This window comes from Eubalaena glacialis, chromosome 19, assembly GCF_028564815.1.
Source record: "Eubalaena glacialis isolate mEubGla1 chromosome 19, mEubGla1.1.hap2.+ XY, whole genome shotgun sequence".
NCBI lineage: Eukaryota > Metazoa > Chordata > Mammalia > Artiodactyla > Balaenidae > Eubalaena > Eubalaena glacialis.
The window spans coordinates 62,540,922-62,557,724 of NC_083734.1; the positions used below are offsets into that span (position 1 = coordinate 62,540,922).

General features: G+C 45.8%; 1 protein-coding gene across 11 annotated transcripts in view; it reads right to left on the bottom strand.

The window, feature by feature from the left end:
- Positions 1–675: 675 nt before the first annotated feature.
- The window catches only part of CEP112 (centrosomal protein 112), a 415,119-nt gene continuing 398,991 nt past the window's right edge, over positions 676–16,803 (bottom strand). For all 11 annotated transcript variants that reach the window (XM_061177076.1, XM_061177069.1, XM_061177080.1 and 8 more), the window contains 3 exons: positions 5,744–5,845; positions 2,285–2,349; positions 676–1,004 (listed from right to left, as the gene is read on the bottom strand). In XM_061177076.1, coding sequence (XP_061033059.1) covers positions 1,001–1,004; positions 2,285–2,349; positions 5,744–5,845 — 171 coding nt within the window. In that variant the 3' untranslated portion in view covers positions 676–1,000. The remainder of the gene's footprint in view (positions 1,005–2,284; positions 2,350–5,743; positions 5,846–16,803) is intronic.

Here is a 16,803-nt window from a genome sequence, read left to right on the forward strand (position 1 = left end):
AGTTCCCTTGGCAAATCAGCGTTGACCAACCAGCACAGAACTGCTTACTGGCATTCGGGTGGGGACTTAAACACCCAGCCTTGGGAGCCAACACCAAATTCTCTCCACAAGGAAAACGGGACCGAGCAAAGCTCATTCTGTCATCACTTGCTGGTGTGCTGAGTATCCTCCCAACACATCTTGACATTTTCAGGCTTCCTTAAGGAGCGTCAATTGATATTATAATTAAACCGCAACCATAAAATCAGAGATCAAGCAAGTAACAATAAAACCAGAGCTGCTACATAAAATTCATACCCTATCCTGCCTCTGGTCCCAGATGAGACTGACAACCAACATGACAAATACTTGGACTGATGTCAGATGACTCAGTGACTTTTATTCTAAATAAATGCACTACTTATGGATTTGATTTCTGACATGACATAGGTATTTTTTCCCGTAGCACAATTTGAGATGGTCAGTATATTCTAGGGAAAAAAATGCCATGTCATATTTATTTTAGCAAACGAGGTGCAATTAAAAAGTAGAAATAAAACTGATAAGTACAAAGTAATATTTTAATAATATATGAACATGAACATGAAAACAATGTAAACGTTAAAAATTTTGATATGATAACTACAAACGTGATTTTGATCAGCCGCAACTGGTAAAATTCTACGTAAAGGCATTAACAAGGCATCGCAAGAAATCATTTCTTTTCCCAATATAAGCAGTTCTCAGTACACACTCAGATGCACACAGATATGGAAATCAGAAATAAAGGAATGTTAAAAAAAATAACGTAGGCAGACACAAATAAAACCACCCCGTTAGTGTATGAGTGATGCATGTTTTTATGATCTTAATTATATTTAAGTATTAAAAAATGCCATTGATCTCACAGTTTACTTTACAACATCCAAATCTTCAAACCTGTGGGAAGAAATCCAAAGCTCTGTCCAGACGGTTAGATCCATCCCACTCTCCTGGGTTACTCAGGTACATCATCATGTGGTTACCTGAAGATCAAAAACCCCAAAGTTACAACTTTCTCTAGGTTTAACGGGCACGTCCATAATAAAATATGTTCTAACTCAGGAGCTGAAAAGGATATTTGATATCAAAATGTCATCATTTACACCCATAAGGGATCAAATCCTATCTATACCAAGAATCTCTTGAAAAGTGAATGAGTCACAAAGTTTTTACTTTTTTAAAACTGAAGTATAGTTGATTTACAATATTGTGTTAGTTTCAGGTGTACAGCAAAGTGATTCAAATATACCTACGTACATATTTTTTCAATTCTTTTCCATTGTAGATTATTACAAGATACTGAATATAGTCCCCTGTGGTCCTCGTTGTTTATTTTATACATGGTAGTGTGTATCCAAAGTTTTTACTTTTAATTCAGTGCCAACTAAATGGTTCAGCCTTTCACTGTACTAAGAGGAGGGTTGTCAGAGCAGGTAAATGTGATCTACGTCAGCGACGTCTCTGGGAACCTTTGGCTGGAAGGGTCTCCTGCGTCCCCGAGACGTGCACTCTGGGGGCACAGTGTTTGGACACCACGGAGCCGTTTATCTATTGATATTTGGGGCTGGTAAACATCTGCTACAGAGCCAGGCGTCCGGGGATGTGGAGCTCTGGAGCTGCGGGTGACCACACTGAGGACCACGCCATCTCACTCTCTTAAGAGGAAGACAGCGTCTCCTTAACCCTGCAACTGGGCTTCAAGACAACGTCCTGTCGTGACTCTGCAGGTGAGCCCGGCCTTGTCAGGCGCTGGCTAACCCTCATCTCCTTCGGATGGTACTGTCGAAGCGCAGTGATGACAAGGAGGGGGACTTCTTCAAGACAGGCTCTTTACAAAAAGTAAGTCTTTTTCTTCAAAACTGATATGTTTACGCATTTTTATTCATTTATTTATTTATATTTTTGGCTGTGTTGGGTCTTCGTTTCTGTGCAAGGGCTTTCTCTAGCTGCGGCAAGCGGGGGCCACTCTTCATCGCGGTGCGCGGGCCTCTCACTATCGCGGCCTCTCTTGGTGTGGAGCACAGGCTCCAGACACGCAGGCTAAGTAGTTGTGGCTCACGGGCCTAGTCGCTCCGCGGCATGTGGGATCCTCCCAGACCAGGGCTCGAACCCGTGTCCCCTGCATTGGCAGGCAGATTCTCAACCACTGCGCCACCAGGGAAGCCCTTTACGCATTTTCAATGAAGATTTTAACACCCAACCAGGAGACCCACAGGTGCAGACAGTACAAACTACTCAGGAGACATTCTGGCCACGACTGTACCTTCTGCACTGGTAGGTCGTCAGCTCCTCTTGAAGGATGGATGCCCTCTTCTGCAGAAAGTTAACCTAGAAAAGAGACCTCGTGTGAGAAGAGGTGAAGGTGGCTTACAGGGCGACACCTTGCAGATACACAGTGTCTGGTCGGATTTTATTTAAATTCAGACAACTCTCTAGATAAAATGCAGAGGATCTGTTGACTGCTAATGCTGTGGTTTTGTATTTGATCACATCCCATCCCCACTGGCACTCCACCAGAGGCTACAGAACCGAGTTCAAACCCCGCACTGCAGAGCTGTTTGGACCTGGCCCTGGCCCACCTGGGCGCTTCATCTCTTCTCTTCCACCATCACCACCTTCCACCTCGCATCCTTCCTGCGGGCCTCTGACACAGGCCACCTGCCATCGTCTGCTTTGGAATGCTTGGCTAACGACCTCCTATTCACCGTCCACTGTTGGGTTCAAGGTCACCTCTGCTCCTGAATTCTTCTGCCCGCCCCCCACCCCCGCCCTGCCCCTCATCACCTCCTGCCCCAGGCAGCCAGCGGCCCCCTCCTCTGTATTCTCCTGTTCTGTTATTAGCACTTTTCCAACTGCCTTCTGGTGATTTGTCTTCACGTCTCTCCCTCACACCCGAGAGCTCTCCTGGGGCAGGGATAACGTTGGAGCATCTCTGTAACCCCAGTTTCTTTTTCAGGGCTGGACATGTAGCTGGCATTCCCTAGCTGTTTCAGGAATGAATGAGTGAGTGGAAACAAAATTACTGCCTACTAGAAACCTTAATCTATCCTGGGGATTCCCTGAGGTTGGAGAGGTGGTATTTTGTCATGGAAAGAGCCTGCGCTTTGTCTGGAGTTAGGCCAACTCGCGTTCAGCTCCTGACTTGGCCTCCATAGCTCTAGGAAAGTTCCTTTTTCTCTTGATGCCTCATCTGTGAAATGGGGTGAACGAGAGCCAGTTCCCAAGGTCATAAGGATGACAGGAAGTGACTAACAGGAACTGCCTAGTCCAGAGAGCCTGGCAGGTACCACCCTGTGGCCCCCGCCCCTGAGGGGCTAGGGATGGGGGAAACTGAGCTGTCAAGTATAGTCTCTTCAGTCAGACCTTTACAGCATGGTTGGATTATCCTGAAGCATAGATTTCTATACTATTAAAGACACCTGTATCAGGCATAAATTCAAAAGCACTTTACACAACCTACTAGAAGAGGTTTCCGGATAACTTACACCATGGCTTAATGTGATCAGGAGTCAGTGGCATTTGATCACTTTGGAGCTTTCCTCTTGTCTCTTTGGTCTGAACTGAAACCATGGCAACGGTCGATTCTGAAACATGGTTATGCAAGACAGGACCGCTGGCGGGGTAGAAACTGTGCTTGGAGAGAGGGAGCGCGGCTTTTCTTTTTTTTTTTTTAACACCTTTATTGGAGTCTAATTGCTTTACAATGGTGTGTTAGTTTCTGCTGTATCACAAAGTGAATCAGCTATACGTATACATACATCCCCATATCCCCTCCCTCTTGTGTCTCCCTCCCTCCCACCCTCCCTTATCCCACCCCTCTAGGTGGTCACAAAGCACCGAGCTGATCTCCCTGAGCACGGCTTTTCTAAATGGGTGCATATCAAAGTGGTCCCGCTGCTTTTCTGACTCGTCACATCACCCCGGTCTGAATTTTATCCAATTAATCCAGTGACCCCCAGGACCACTGATAACTTTGACAGATGCAAGGACTGCACTGATCCCACTTCCCTGCCTCCACCGTGCTTTGCCACTGGAATTCCAACAATTTTCAAAAACACAGGCACCTGTGCTCTCAAACAAACTCTGCTTGCTCTGTGGTCCGCACCTCCTTCGCACAGCTGCCGATTCTGAGGCCCTCGCGCAGCTGGCAGCGCTCTTTCTGGGTCAACATCCAGTTTTAGGAGGCTGAGTGGCTTTTATTACAGTGAAATGATATGAATGATAACAGAAGCCCTTCAGGTGGTTATCAGATTTCTCTTTCTTTTCTTTCTTTTTTTCTTAAAAATACCTCCTCTGAAGGTGCTGGGTCCTACACAGCTGACCCTAAGGAAGCCCTCCCACAAAGTGAATGGGTAAGCCACATCTCGAGGAGAGCCTTCCACGTAAATAAAGATGACCTAACCCTTTGTAAGTTAACACTCTCCTGTCATACTTATTTTTACAGGTAGGAGTGAGCACAGCCAAACTTCTTAGCCTACAGAAGCGATAGCTAACAGTAGCATAAGGGTTGATGTAATGAACTTTTCATTTTCAGATGAGAGATTTTTGCTGATGGGAACAGAAAAGGCACGGCTAACATCTGCTCCACGTACCTGTCCTATACATTATAAATAGCTAATGTGAATTTCATCAAACTACAGCATTTGTTTCATTCGTAAATAAATTTATTGAGCACCTACTCTGTGACAGGCATTGTTCTTGGCACAGAGAGAAAAGAAATCTTTCCCTTGCAGAGCTTTTCCAGGAAAAAAAGTATGTTTTAAATTTCTAAGTGTATTAGAAATGGGAATATGTGAACTTCTTCTCATGTTGAGTTAAAACATTCGTTTTTAAAAAAACCAGGAATCTATAAAACTAATGCTATGTAAAATATTTACAGTAATATATAAAACTTGTTTTAGAGAAAACTTATGTAGGAAGTTTTTAATTAATATCTAAATTGAAGTCAATTTTATCTCTTATAAACGACTGTACCAAGAACTACACGTTTCAGCAGAAATATCAATATTGAACCGAATTGTTTGAATACCATGTCATTATCCTGCCTCGATCCTAAAATGCATCTTGTTATCTCTGACAATCATATAAAATACACCAGAATAAAAATGCTTCTAACTTAGCCATGTTTTTTATTTCTCTGCACTTTCACATGATAAGGAGTTAGCAATGTGCTAACTGATGGCATTTTGGGCCTGGAACCAAGAATAAAAGTGTGAGTCTGTGTTGGAATGCGGACTGTAAATAAAAGTAACCATAACTGAGCTTTTCAATTTCAAGGATGCTTTTAAGAAAATCTTATCGAGACAAAGAGTTCTTAAGCTAGTAAGTAAAAATTCTAAAAAACCCCACAAAACAAAAAACAATTCATCCTGGGCACTCGGTTATTCTGTGACACCACATGGATTTCTGGCATCAGTTCAGAAACAAACATTAATTAAGATATGCACATCATCTAAACCAGGGGTCCCCAGCCCCCCGGGCCATGGACCAGTACTGGTCCACTGCCTGTTAGGACCTGGGCCGCACAGCAGGAGGTGAGCGGCGGGCAAGTGAGTGAAGCTTCGTCTGCCACTTCCCATCGTTCACATTATCACCTGAACCATCCCCCCCCCCACCCCCTGTCCGTGGAAAAACTGTCTTCCATGAAACCGGTCCCTGGTGCCAAAAAGGTTGGGGACCGCTGGTCTAAACCCTTGGAAAATTCCTTGATTCTAGAAATTACCTGTGACTTTAGGGAGGAGATAGTGTCTTCAAGTTCTTGTCTTAGAGATGCTGGCATCAACCCTTTAAATTTTGTTTCATATTCTTGTCGTATGTAAGTTATCTAAAGTGAAAAAAAAAAAAGCGTATCTTTTTTACCACAGAAATGATTGTTTTGAGTTTAAGAAATCCCAGAATGATGTCCATTCATTACAAAGGTAAGTTTGTTACATGTGGTCAGAAACCAGACAACTGAGATGAAATAAGGGGAAACACAAACTGAAAAAGGTACTCTGTCCTTGTCAATCTGGGAGAGAGAGTCCCTGTAACAGCACTTTATGTCTTTAAAATCCTCGTTGACACAATTTTTGGCATTGGATAAGGAAAATACCTGTCCTCTCTTCTCCACTCATGATGTACACATGATGCTAATCCCGCATCCTCTTCTTGATCAGGGTGCGGATTCGGATCACACTACGCTGTGTGTGAGGACAATTCATGGTATGTCATCTGATTGGCGAAGACACTCCCCCTAACTGTCTAGGTACCTGGGTGCTTGATATCATCACGTGATTATGAAGATGCGAGTGAAGGAAAATCTGCACAGCTGTGTCTCCAAGCCTCCCCATACAGGTAACCAGAGGGCCCTTGTCATCATGAGCACCTGTGATTCATGAGTTTCCCTCTGCCTCTGGGATACAGCCAGGCCTTGCTCACCTAACTGATGGTCACTGGGCTGGTCAAGGAAAAGCTGGTGGCTCATCAAACTACAAACAGGTAAGGAAGGTGGAAGAAAAGTGTTTGGAAGAATATGCTTCAGCAGGATGAAGACGTGTGTTTGAGGGTGAGCATGAATGTGAGTGTGTCTGTCTTGGTGCCTTTCTCCAGCTCTGTTTCTTTATTTCTCTTTCACCTAATCTGAGATGCTATGGAATTCAAAACTGTGTTGCATGTGCTGTGTGGGACTTAACTAAATATTAAAGCTGAATTGCAGTGTATCCCACAAATGATTCATTGGACACACCTGGAAATAAGGTAATAGACCATGAAAATATGTGCAACTGAGTTCAGTTAGACAAGTCTATGGATTTACTGAGGATAATTTAAAATTACTAGCCTTTAATTCCCAAATTTTCTTATACTAAACTAAATTAAGGGATAAATGTGCTCTAATAGTTTATTTTATTACCTACTAAAATCCCACGGCAAATGTTCTAGAACATAATTTTTAAATTTTTGGCAAAGTTTTTTTTTGAGGTATGTTACAATCTTGTGATTTATACCTAAAGGGTAAACAAAAATGATGAAAAATGATCTCTCCCACTGATGAAATATTTGATTTTTCCCATTTTATCTTCTTGGACGTAAGTCCAATAGTAACATCTGTCAGTTGACTCAAATGAAAGGCAAACACAAAGTAAAACACATGATTTATAAATCAGACTTTAGGGGCAACCTTTATCAAGGGCTCACAGGCTACTATATATTGACTAATTTTTTTTCTATCACTCAACACTGGCTCTGAAATTTTGAGCTACTACTCTTAAAAAGGACTCATGTTTGCTCTATTTTTTGTACCCCTGTTTGTTTAGAATGTCTGCCCTCTGCCTGTCCATTTGAAATATAACTTGTCTGGGTATAAAAATGCTTCTGTCCCACGTTCTTTCTCTCAGAACTTTGGAGGTGTTTCCTCAATGTCTTCTGGCATTGCTATGGTGAAGTGTGAAGTTAGGCTAATTTTTTTTCCATGTTGAATGTGACTTTCTTTCTCTGCTTGGATGTCCATATGATTTTATTTTTCCCTGGATTAGGTAACTTCACTGGGATATGTTTTGGTATTAATGATTCTATATCAATTTTCCTGAGACAATGTGCGTGCTCTTTCTATCTTTTTAAAAAAATATTTATTTATTTATTTGGTCGTGCTGGGTCTTAGTTGCGGCAAGGAGGGCTCCTTAGTTGTGGCAGGTGGGCTCCTTAGTTGCGGCATGCATGTGGGATCTAGTTCCCTGACCAGGGATCGAACCCAGGCCCCCTGCATTGGGAGCATGAAGTCTTAACCACTGTGCCACCAGGGAAGTCCCTCTTTCTATCTTTATATTCAATTCTTTGAAGAAAAGCTTCTACTGTTAGAATTGTTTTCTACTATATCAATAGTTACATATATTCATGTTATATATGATTTTTTTTCTATTTGTTCTCTTCTTCAGGAACAGAGATTTTGCATGTGTTGGCTCTTCTTTGACAATCTTCCATATTTACAATTTTCTCTATTATTTTACTTTTTTATCAACTTATATCTGTTTTATATTTTCATTTTATTTTGTGTAATCACCATATTTCCTTAGATGTTTTCAGTTATGATTTTCCCATTTTTGTTTCTTCTAATATGGTTTCAATCTCTGTAATCTCTTGATTTTGACTACCTTTTTTCCTAAACTCTGAGAAATCACTTCTCATCTTTGTTGAATTATATCATCTTTAAACACGTCTCTTTTCTTCTTCTTCTCTCTCTCCCCACCTTTTTCCTTGACAGAGAGATATGTCAATGTGTTTTGTAAATGCTTTGACATTATGAAGAACTGTTTTGCTTTCAAAGAACTGTAATTTGTCTGAACCTTCTCCTTACTTCTTGGGTAATTTCCCATTTGATCTATGTTCTAATTTGCTTTTTGCTTCCACTCCTTCTTTCTCTCTCTCTTAATCTAGCAAGGCTCTTAACCTAGTTCCTTTTTCTTAAAAAAAATTAAAATTTCATTTTTGAATGGAACCAGCAATTTTCTGAATGCTGAGGTAGGGAGTAAGCTGGGGCTGGCCACAGCTATGGTTCAGTTTTGTTGTCATCAACACCCTTTGACCAAACCTATTATTTCGTTTGTTCTTGGGGCCCACCTGCTCTTAGTTTTCAGCTACTTTGGAGGTCAGGGCCAAGTACTGAAGCCCTTTAGTTAATGTTCATTGCTTCTCTGGACTCTCTTTTTTTCCCACTTCACTTTTCACACCTGATGGTCTCCCTCTACTGGAGGCGAGTCGTAGACAACAGAAAATTGTGGGTGAGCAAGGTCATTCACTGACCACCACTATCCCTTCCACCACTTTTAAAATTCAGTACGCTATATTCCCCAACTTTTATTGAGGATCTGGCCATTTCTACTTTCTGTCTATCCCTTTCTTCTTTGTTTTTATGATTTTGGTGAATCTGAGTGAACTTAAAATGAGCCCTTGGAAAATCCGCCATTACCTCTCCTATGGGTGAGACTCTCACTCAGGAAAATATTACTACCCTGAATCCTTAAACCCAAATCCTGAATTTAATCATCATTATACCAAGCAGACGCCTATGACTTTAATAAAGTCATGGAAAACTTTAACCAATCTGTTTTACTCTACTTACGAGGTTAATGACGTTACTACCAGCAAACGTTTATTGAGTACTTTCTATGTGCCGGTTACAATTCTGAGTATTTTAAGACGTGTTTAATCCCTCTGACAACCCAATGAGGTAAGCACAAATTTGAACCCAAGCAGTCTGACCCTCCAGCACATATCCTTAGCCGCTGTGCTCTGCAGTTTCTCACACAATCTTCCCACATGCTGACGGGTTTCCTTCGCAGACACCACCAGCTACAGCAGTTTCATCCACTGCACAGTTGTGTTCTCCCTGGCGTAACAGGGGCCAGGGGACATCCTTCCAGACATCCAGCTGGTCTTTGCTCTATTTTTTTTTTTTTTAATGACAACAATAACAACAGTGCCAACAATTGGTTCCAATACGGTATGGTTTCCCATACTTTCCCATTGGTTTAAAATTTTAATTTACCAAGCATTTATGATAAGACTAATTTTTAAACATCTGTACAAATGCAGTACACATATTGACCTAAAACAAAAGTTCCGCAAATTCCCCAAATAAGCACACATTTTAAAGTCCGACCAGTGAAGGATATATCTAAGTTTGTTCCACAGCAAAAGGAGAAAGAGGAAGGAAGGAATTCGCTTAGAGTCCTGTACATCACTTTTGACTCCTGCTACTATTTTTCTGTCCCCACCTCTGTCCCAGGATGTGTTTGAGGGGAAATAACGAGGGAATGATGACATTTGTCTACAGACTAAGTGCAGACTATTAACTGCTAACCGTGCCCCTCCCCCTCCTCCCTGCCTTCCCCCTTCGTGCTGTTAACCTGGCAAGAAACAAGGGGAAGTTGAATTGATCTAAGCAAAGGGTTTGATGGGCATACAAACTAAGGGAGGTCAAAATTGTTTACATGTAAATCTATTTTATTATTAGATTTGAACATTAAATCTTATTCACGCACAGTGTCCAATTGTATTAGTGAATGATGTTTATGAAATGCGGAAGAATTCAAAGATCATTCTCGCTTGAGTACTTCTGGGAAGGAATTTCCATCCCACCTCACCCTTCCCACTGCCCTCGAGAAGCACCGTGTAGAATTACCTGCTCTTCCTCATCCCTCCAGCATCCCACCCAATAGACACAGCTTCCCTCTCTCCACAGTGGTTACTTCTCTCTCCATTTCCATTTTCCTTCCTTTAGGAAACGAAGATTAGGAAACTCAGGACATCATGACAAACAGTGACGCTCCTGTAACGTAAGCCGAGTGGAAACGGCGTATGTATAACCTGGTACCCACATGAACAGGGAGGGCTGTGCTTGGCTCCTTGGCCACAGACTACCCACCTTTCCCTCGAAGGCACAGCACTGACAGTATTTCCTTTGATTTTAAAAATGGACTATGAAGACCAAGAACCTCAGACCTGGAGTTCAGCATCACAATGGAGTAAAGCTCATATCCTGTATAACCAGACAAATACTCATGTGCATAAATAAGAGTGTATGAAGTGGACTTGAGCCAAGAGGGTGTCTGCAGAGAAAAATTCAGAGTGATGTTGAAAAAAAGATTGAACCTTGGAACTCTATACTTTCATTAAAAATATGGAAGGGAGAAGTAACACATGTCTGGTGGCACTATATCAATTAGTCATGTCAGGACGTCCAAACTACAGCAAATACGTCAACCTCCTATCGTAAAAACGACGAGACGGAAGTGAGTAGCTTTGTACAAACAACGTAGGGACGGGGTCTCACACACACGATATTTTATCACAGGTGCCAACGCAGCCAATCCCAGACTCACTTTCCAAGAGCCGAGGTGCGGGAGGCCAGTTGCCGAGTCGCCACTGGGAAATCCCGCGGGTTTCGCACGTCTCGGCAGGGCCAGCAGAGTGACTGCGCCCGGTGTTGCTTTACGAAGCGCGTTCCAACCAAGCCCCGTGGGGTCAGCTCGGCAGAGCGCCAAGGAGCTGTGAGAACTCTTAGAGTTGATGTCACCTCCTAGCTGCCTCTCCACTGGCCCATCGCCGTCCACAGCGCCTCAGTTTGCCCCCAACTACCGCAATGCCCGTACGTTGGTTTTGCTTTTCGAGTCAAATTTGCTCAATCTTTAAAGTGAAAATCAAAATCCTTTACGTGGCCAACAAGGTCCCGCCCAGTTGGCCCTTAAACGTCTCTCACCCTGCGGTCTCCCCAGAGGGTCTCCCCACGTCTGCAACATCGGACAGCTGAGCCTGCTTTGAGTTTATTCACCAAGTGCCCGGACGCCTGTTCTCGTCAGGGCCTCTCGTGTTTCTCTGAGTGCTCCTTCTTGTCCCATGGGGGGTCGTGCCACTGCCTCCACCTGGACTCTGGATGCTGGCGGGTCCTGCTCTGTGGTGCTCTCAGGGCTGCTGTAGGTCCAGGCACCCAGCCGGGGCAGCTTCCCAAGACCGTGATGTGGCTGTGTCTGGGCCGCTGCCTTCCAGCCTTGGAGAAGCCACGGCCCTGGTTACGGGCAGGCAACGGAGGTCCACAGTCTCCACACCAGCCTGGCTTTCCAGCTGCGACCCAGTCTCTTGTCACTCACCCAGCAAGAGCCCTTTCTGCATCTCCGTCCCCGGGCCTTTCCTCCCAGCTGCCTCTGCCTGCTGTCGGGCTTGGGATCCCGTCCTTGAGGCTTCACCTCCACCCACCACTCTGGGGTTCTGATCCGCTTCTAGCCACACAGATGCTCATCATGCTTTTGATACCAAATACACCTTTCACTTTATTTGTATTTTACCGATCACCGCTGAGTGTTTGAATCACAGGGGTGCCCCATAACATGACCCTGTAGAGCCTTCCTGTACAAGGGCAGATGGTTGCAACCTGCCTTTAACTCAGTACAGTAAAGCATAGCGGTTAAGAGCCCAGACTCTGGAAGAGAAACGTTGGGGGCTGAATCTGGGCTGTGCCTCTAAACTGTGTGCCCTGGGAAGGTTAACTTCTCTGTGCTTCTGTTTCCTTATCAGGAAAATGGGAAATAAAACTTCTCAAGGCTATTATGAGGACTAGATGATTTAATACATGTATAATTTTTACAAGAGTGGCACTTAGTCAATGTTCAATAAACATTACTACAGCATATAATGGAGATTATACATATGTAACATATTTCATTATATTATTAGGTATATATGTCATGAATTAAATTTAAGTATATATTTCATTTAGCCAATCTTTTAGACTTTTTGCTAATTATTTGCATGTATTCGTGATTAGCCTGAGGATTCCATTTAAACCTCTTTTTATATTTTTTAGTATCTACTGACTGAGAAAGGAGATCATGACAGAAAGCTTCTATAGATTCAGAATCGATTGCAAATGAATCTTCACTGCATAATGGAAATAATCTACATGCACTTGGAAACACTACTTGTCTGCTTTTGAGCCGCATTATTTTAGCCAAAAGCCGCCAACAGTGACTGGTGCATCCACGGGCTTTCTCAGACCCTTGCTGCAGGCGCGGAGCAGTGCTCCCTGGTCAGTGACTTCAGGGAGGGATCCCAGCTCAAGAGCACCCACCCAGCCTGGATCTCTCCCAAGCAGAAATCTGTGGGAGGGCTAAGGGACACCACCAGGTGCTCCTATTCACGGTGGGTTAGTTTATTCAGAACCCCGGCCTTCTATGGCTGCGTTGAAGGCCAGAAGGAAAACTGAGTTTGACTGGTGGGGAGGTTGGAGGGGGTGAGGTGGGGGAAATAACAAGAGAGAACCTTGGAGCCCCGTCCACACTCTGAGGGAGGGCGAGTGGGGGCTGGGCACTGCAGCCGGGGGTCAGCAGAGAGCATCACAAAGACACTGGGCTTCTGAAGGGTCGGAAGCGGTCAGAAAGCCTGGGAGGAGGTGGGCGGAGGCGGGGTGTGGGGAGGTGGCGCTGGGGGTACGGAATGCGGTGCCAACAGCGCATTGCATTCCCCGCTGGACTTCACCGGGGGGTGTCACTCGGGCGTGACAAGCCATCTTGCTGCCCAGGAGCTAGAGGTGACAGAGTGGAGCCAGCCCAGAGGGGGAAGAGCTGAGACCTGGAGAGACTGAAACCGGCCCTTGATCAGGAGTCAGCCTATCCTTGGCCTCTTCTGCCTGGGCTGCCTCTTCTGTCACCTGCAACCAAAACATTCCTATTGAAACAAGGCAGAACATGCAAAATATTAACCTGCATTACGCGTTGCATCTGCTCACCCAGGGGTCAGCAAATTTTGGCCTGCAGACCAAGTCCGGCCCACCACCTATTTTTGGTGAATGAAGTTTTACTGGAACACAGCCATGTGCATTTGTTTACGTATTATCGATGGCTACTTTGCCACGACCTCGCTGAGGGCTCGTCACAGAGACCCTATGGCCCACAAAGCCTGAAACCTTTTCTGTCTAGCTTTTTGCAGAAAGCAGGCCGACCCCTGCCCTAGACTGTGACACTGCAGGTCGGGGACGGTGTCCGTCTGGCTGACTGCTTCAGCTCGGGCGTTCAGCTCACTGCCTGGCCTATGGCAGCACCTCCTTAAATATTTGCTGAGTGAACGAATGAATCAAAACCTCAGCGCACACAACTGTGGGTGTTAAGTCAGTCTTTGTCTTAAGACGACAGGACCTTCAGAAGGTCCAGAGTAAACCCTTTCCCGAAATACGAAGAGCAGTTTCTGTCATCACGATGCTGCAGTTCTCCATCAGCACAGCGGCTGTTAACAAGGAGACCAGCTCCAAAGCTGCGAAAATCTGAGGCAAACACCAGGGCCTACAGGGTTGCCCAGATCCAAAGTGATCTCAGAGATTCACCCGAAGGAGGGGAGCCCGTTTCGCCCGTGCCCGGTCTCTCCCCTCCGTTTCTCACGATCAGGTTTTTTTTTTTTTTTAAATAAATTTATTTATTTTATTTATTTATTTTTGGCTGTGCTGGGTCTTCGTAGCTGCGCGGTCTTTCTTTAGTTGCGGCGAGCAGGGGCTACTCTTCGTTGTGGTGTGCGGGCTTCTCACTGCGGTGGCTTCTCTTGTTGCAGAGCATGTGCTCTAGGCACACGAGCTTCAGTAGCTGTGGCACGCAGGCTCAGTAGCTGTGGCTCACGGGCTCCAGAGTGCAGGCTCAGTAGTTGTGGCGCATGGGCTTAGTTGCTCCGCGGCATGTGGGATCTTCCCGGACCAGGGCTTGAACCCGTGTCCCCTGCATTGGCAAACGGATTCTTAACCACTGCGCCACCAGGGAAGCCCCACTATCAGTTTTTTTACAGGGCTGGGATGTGAAATGACTCATGCTTCTCTCCTTTTTTTTTTCTCCTGAAATTAAATGGCAGCTCTTCTCTCACTAGAATGTATCTTTTGGTTTCTACGTCTAGTGTTTTCCTTCCTAATATTTTTCTTTACTTCACTTGGGTTGATATAGACCATGAACACTCCCTGACTTCCAAGAAAGGCGAATGAATAGAAGACTTAAAGGGTTATGATCTGAGCAGACGTCCTCAAGGCAGGGGAGGAGCAGGGCTGACCGGGCAGCCCATGCGGTGAGGCGCGTGGGCACATGGAGGGCAAGTTCACACGCATCAGAGGACGGCAAACTGTCCACTTTATGTCGAAAGGTACGTCCCTGAAAGGGTCTGGAGAAAACGCCCGCGGGAAGACACGCGGTTTTCCCTTTTGTTTACAGTCTGGATTTCCTCCCAGAGGGAGAGTCGATCAGCCCTTCCTGGAAAGGGGGTGTCCATCGACGGAGGAGCAAAACCCCAGCCAAGCGCAGGGGGAAGACACCCGAGATGCGTAACCGACTTTGTGAATACAAGGCCAGGAAGACCTACGGAGTGAGACTGGTATTCAGTAAGGCGGACGCGGGGTCTGGGGTCCGTTGGATGTTTCCTCTTTGTACCTTGAAGTGAGGCTGGAACACTTGGTACATGGTAGGTGCTCAGTAATACTGTCTGAACGAAGATGCGTTTGCATAGGGAGGTGGGACCCTGAAATCACGGCAGGCAGTAAAAGTCATGCTGTCAAGTTTAGATTTAATGGCGTAGACAATAGAGAAAGTATAAGAGAAACCACCACTTATGAACATCTGACAGACACCAGGCACTGTACTAAGGAGCTGATAGATAACCTTCCATACATCGTGAAGGTTGTATTTAATCCTTACATAAGCTTTGGGAGAGAGATATTATCCTACCCACTTCACAGATGCGGACGCAGCCTCACAGCGAGAACCAGGATGGAAACTGCCATCTCCTCATTCCTGGGAGGAGGTCTGGGAGGAGGAATTATCTGGAAATATTGTAAAGAAACTCAGGAGGGGAGGTGGCCTGGGACTCAGGGGACAGCAGTGGTGGAGAGATCAGGAGAAGTTCTTGTTCTAGGGTGACGGCTATGGGGACCTCATATCACAGAAGCTGACAACTGGGTGGCTTGTGAAAAATAAAAGCAAGAGGTGAGTCGAATGAGAATTTACATCTCAGTCGTGCGCCAAGAAGAGTGAGGTTACTGTAGAGACAGAATGGGGGGAAGAGAAGGCCTGGTTTGGGTTTGCATTTACTGGGTTTGAGGTGCCCGGGAGACGCGCACAAGCACAGCTGATGAGGAAGCCGGGCCTGGACACCTGAGGACCGCGAGCCAGAGGAGGACGCAGAAGCCGGGGAATGGGGGTTCCTCGCAGGGGGAGAGAGAGACCAGGAATCTCCCAGGAGCCAAGACTGATGCACGGGAGGCACCAACATTTAGGATCAGGGTGGCCAGACAGGTGGATGCAGGTGCGGAGGGGGAGCAGTCAGGTGTCAGATGCTGCCGGGAGGCCAAGGCCACCTGTCATCTGCCTGGCACGCCGTCACCGCGCACGAAACGGGGCCGTCCGGCTAGCCTGTCAGTCATCAGAGACGTTGGTGAGCAGCAATGCTACAAACAGAGTTCAAGAGGCAATTAGTGCTAAATACGTTGTTTCCTATTTTTAAAGCAAAAATTACACTAGAAGTGCCCAGATCTAACCTTCACTTAGATATCGTGCAAAATATCCGATTTAGTCAGAGGTTTCTGAACTGGTTTGAGGGCATCTTTCAAAATAGGCAAGCCATGACTGCTCTTTCTTTTCTGCATTTTTAAACTCTTGACGACTGTAAATGAATAAGTTACATCTCTCCCTCAAAGCACCAATCACCGCCTATGTTTAAGGAGGCCTGTCCTGCCAGACTCGGCGTTCTACACAAAACGCCAGGCAGGAGCACAAAGGCGGTCAGTGTCCCACGGTGCGCCCGGGGCGCGCGCAGGCGGTTCCAGCGAGCAGAACGGGGTCTTGTGCACGAGCCCCCTCCCCTCCCAGCTGATGGCAACCGAGACCCCGCAGCCCCAGAGCAGAACACTTCGCAGCACCATGTAAACGGTCACCGACTCAACCCCCGAGCGTTCGCCTTTACACGGCAGACGTACGAGGAACTTCCGTTCCGTCAAAAGTGAGGGAACGTGCAGTCAGGAGGACGTCGCACAGGCTTTCTGAGCGATGACGGTCAGGGTCTGTGTCCGGCCAGCGTGACGCCTGGCGACCCGGCACAGCTCCGTGGGGGGGGGGGGCGGAGGGAGCGTGAGACGGCTTTTGTCCTCTGGAAGCTTACACTGTCCCCACGAGACGTGTAAAAAGGACACGATTGGAGTGGAACAGGCCCCGGCCAGGAGCGGGGGAGACTGATCGCCTCTAAGCGGGGAACGGAAGTCTCTACAGAGGTGACGGTATCTGACCCGGATGCTTC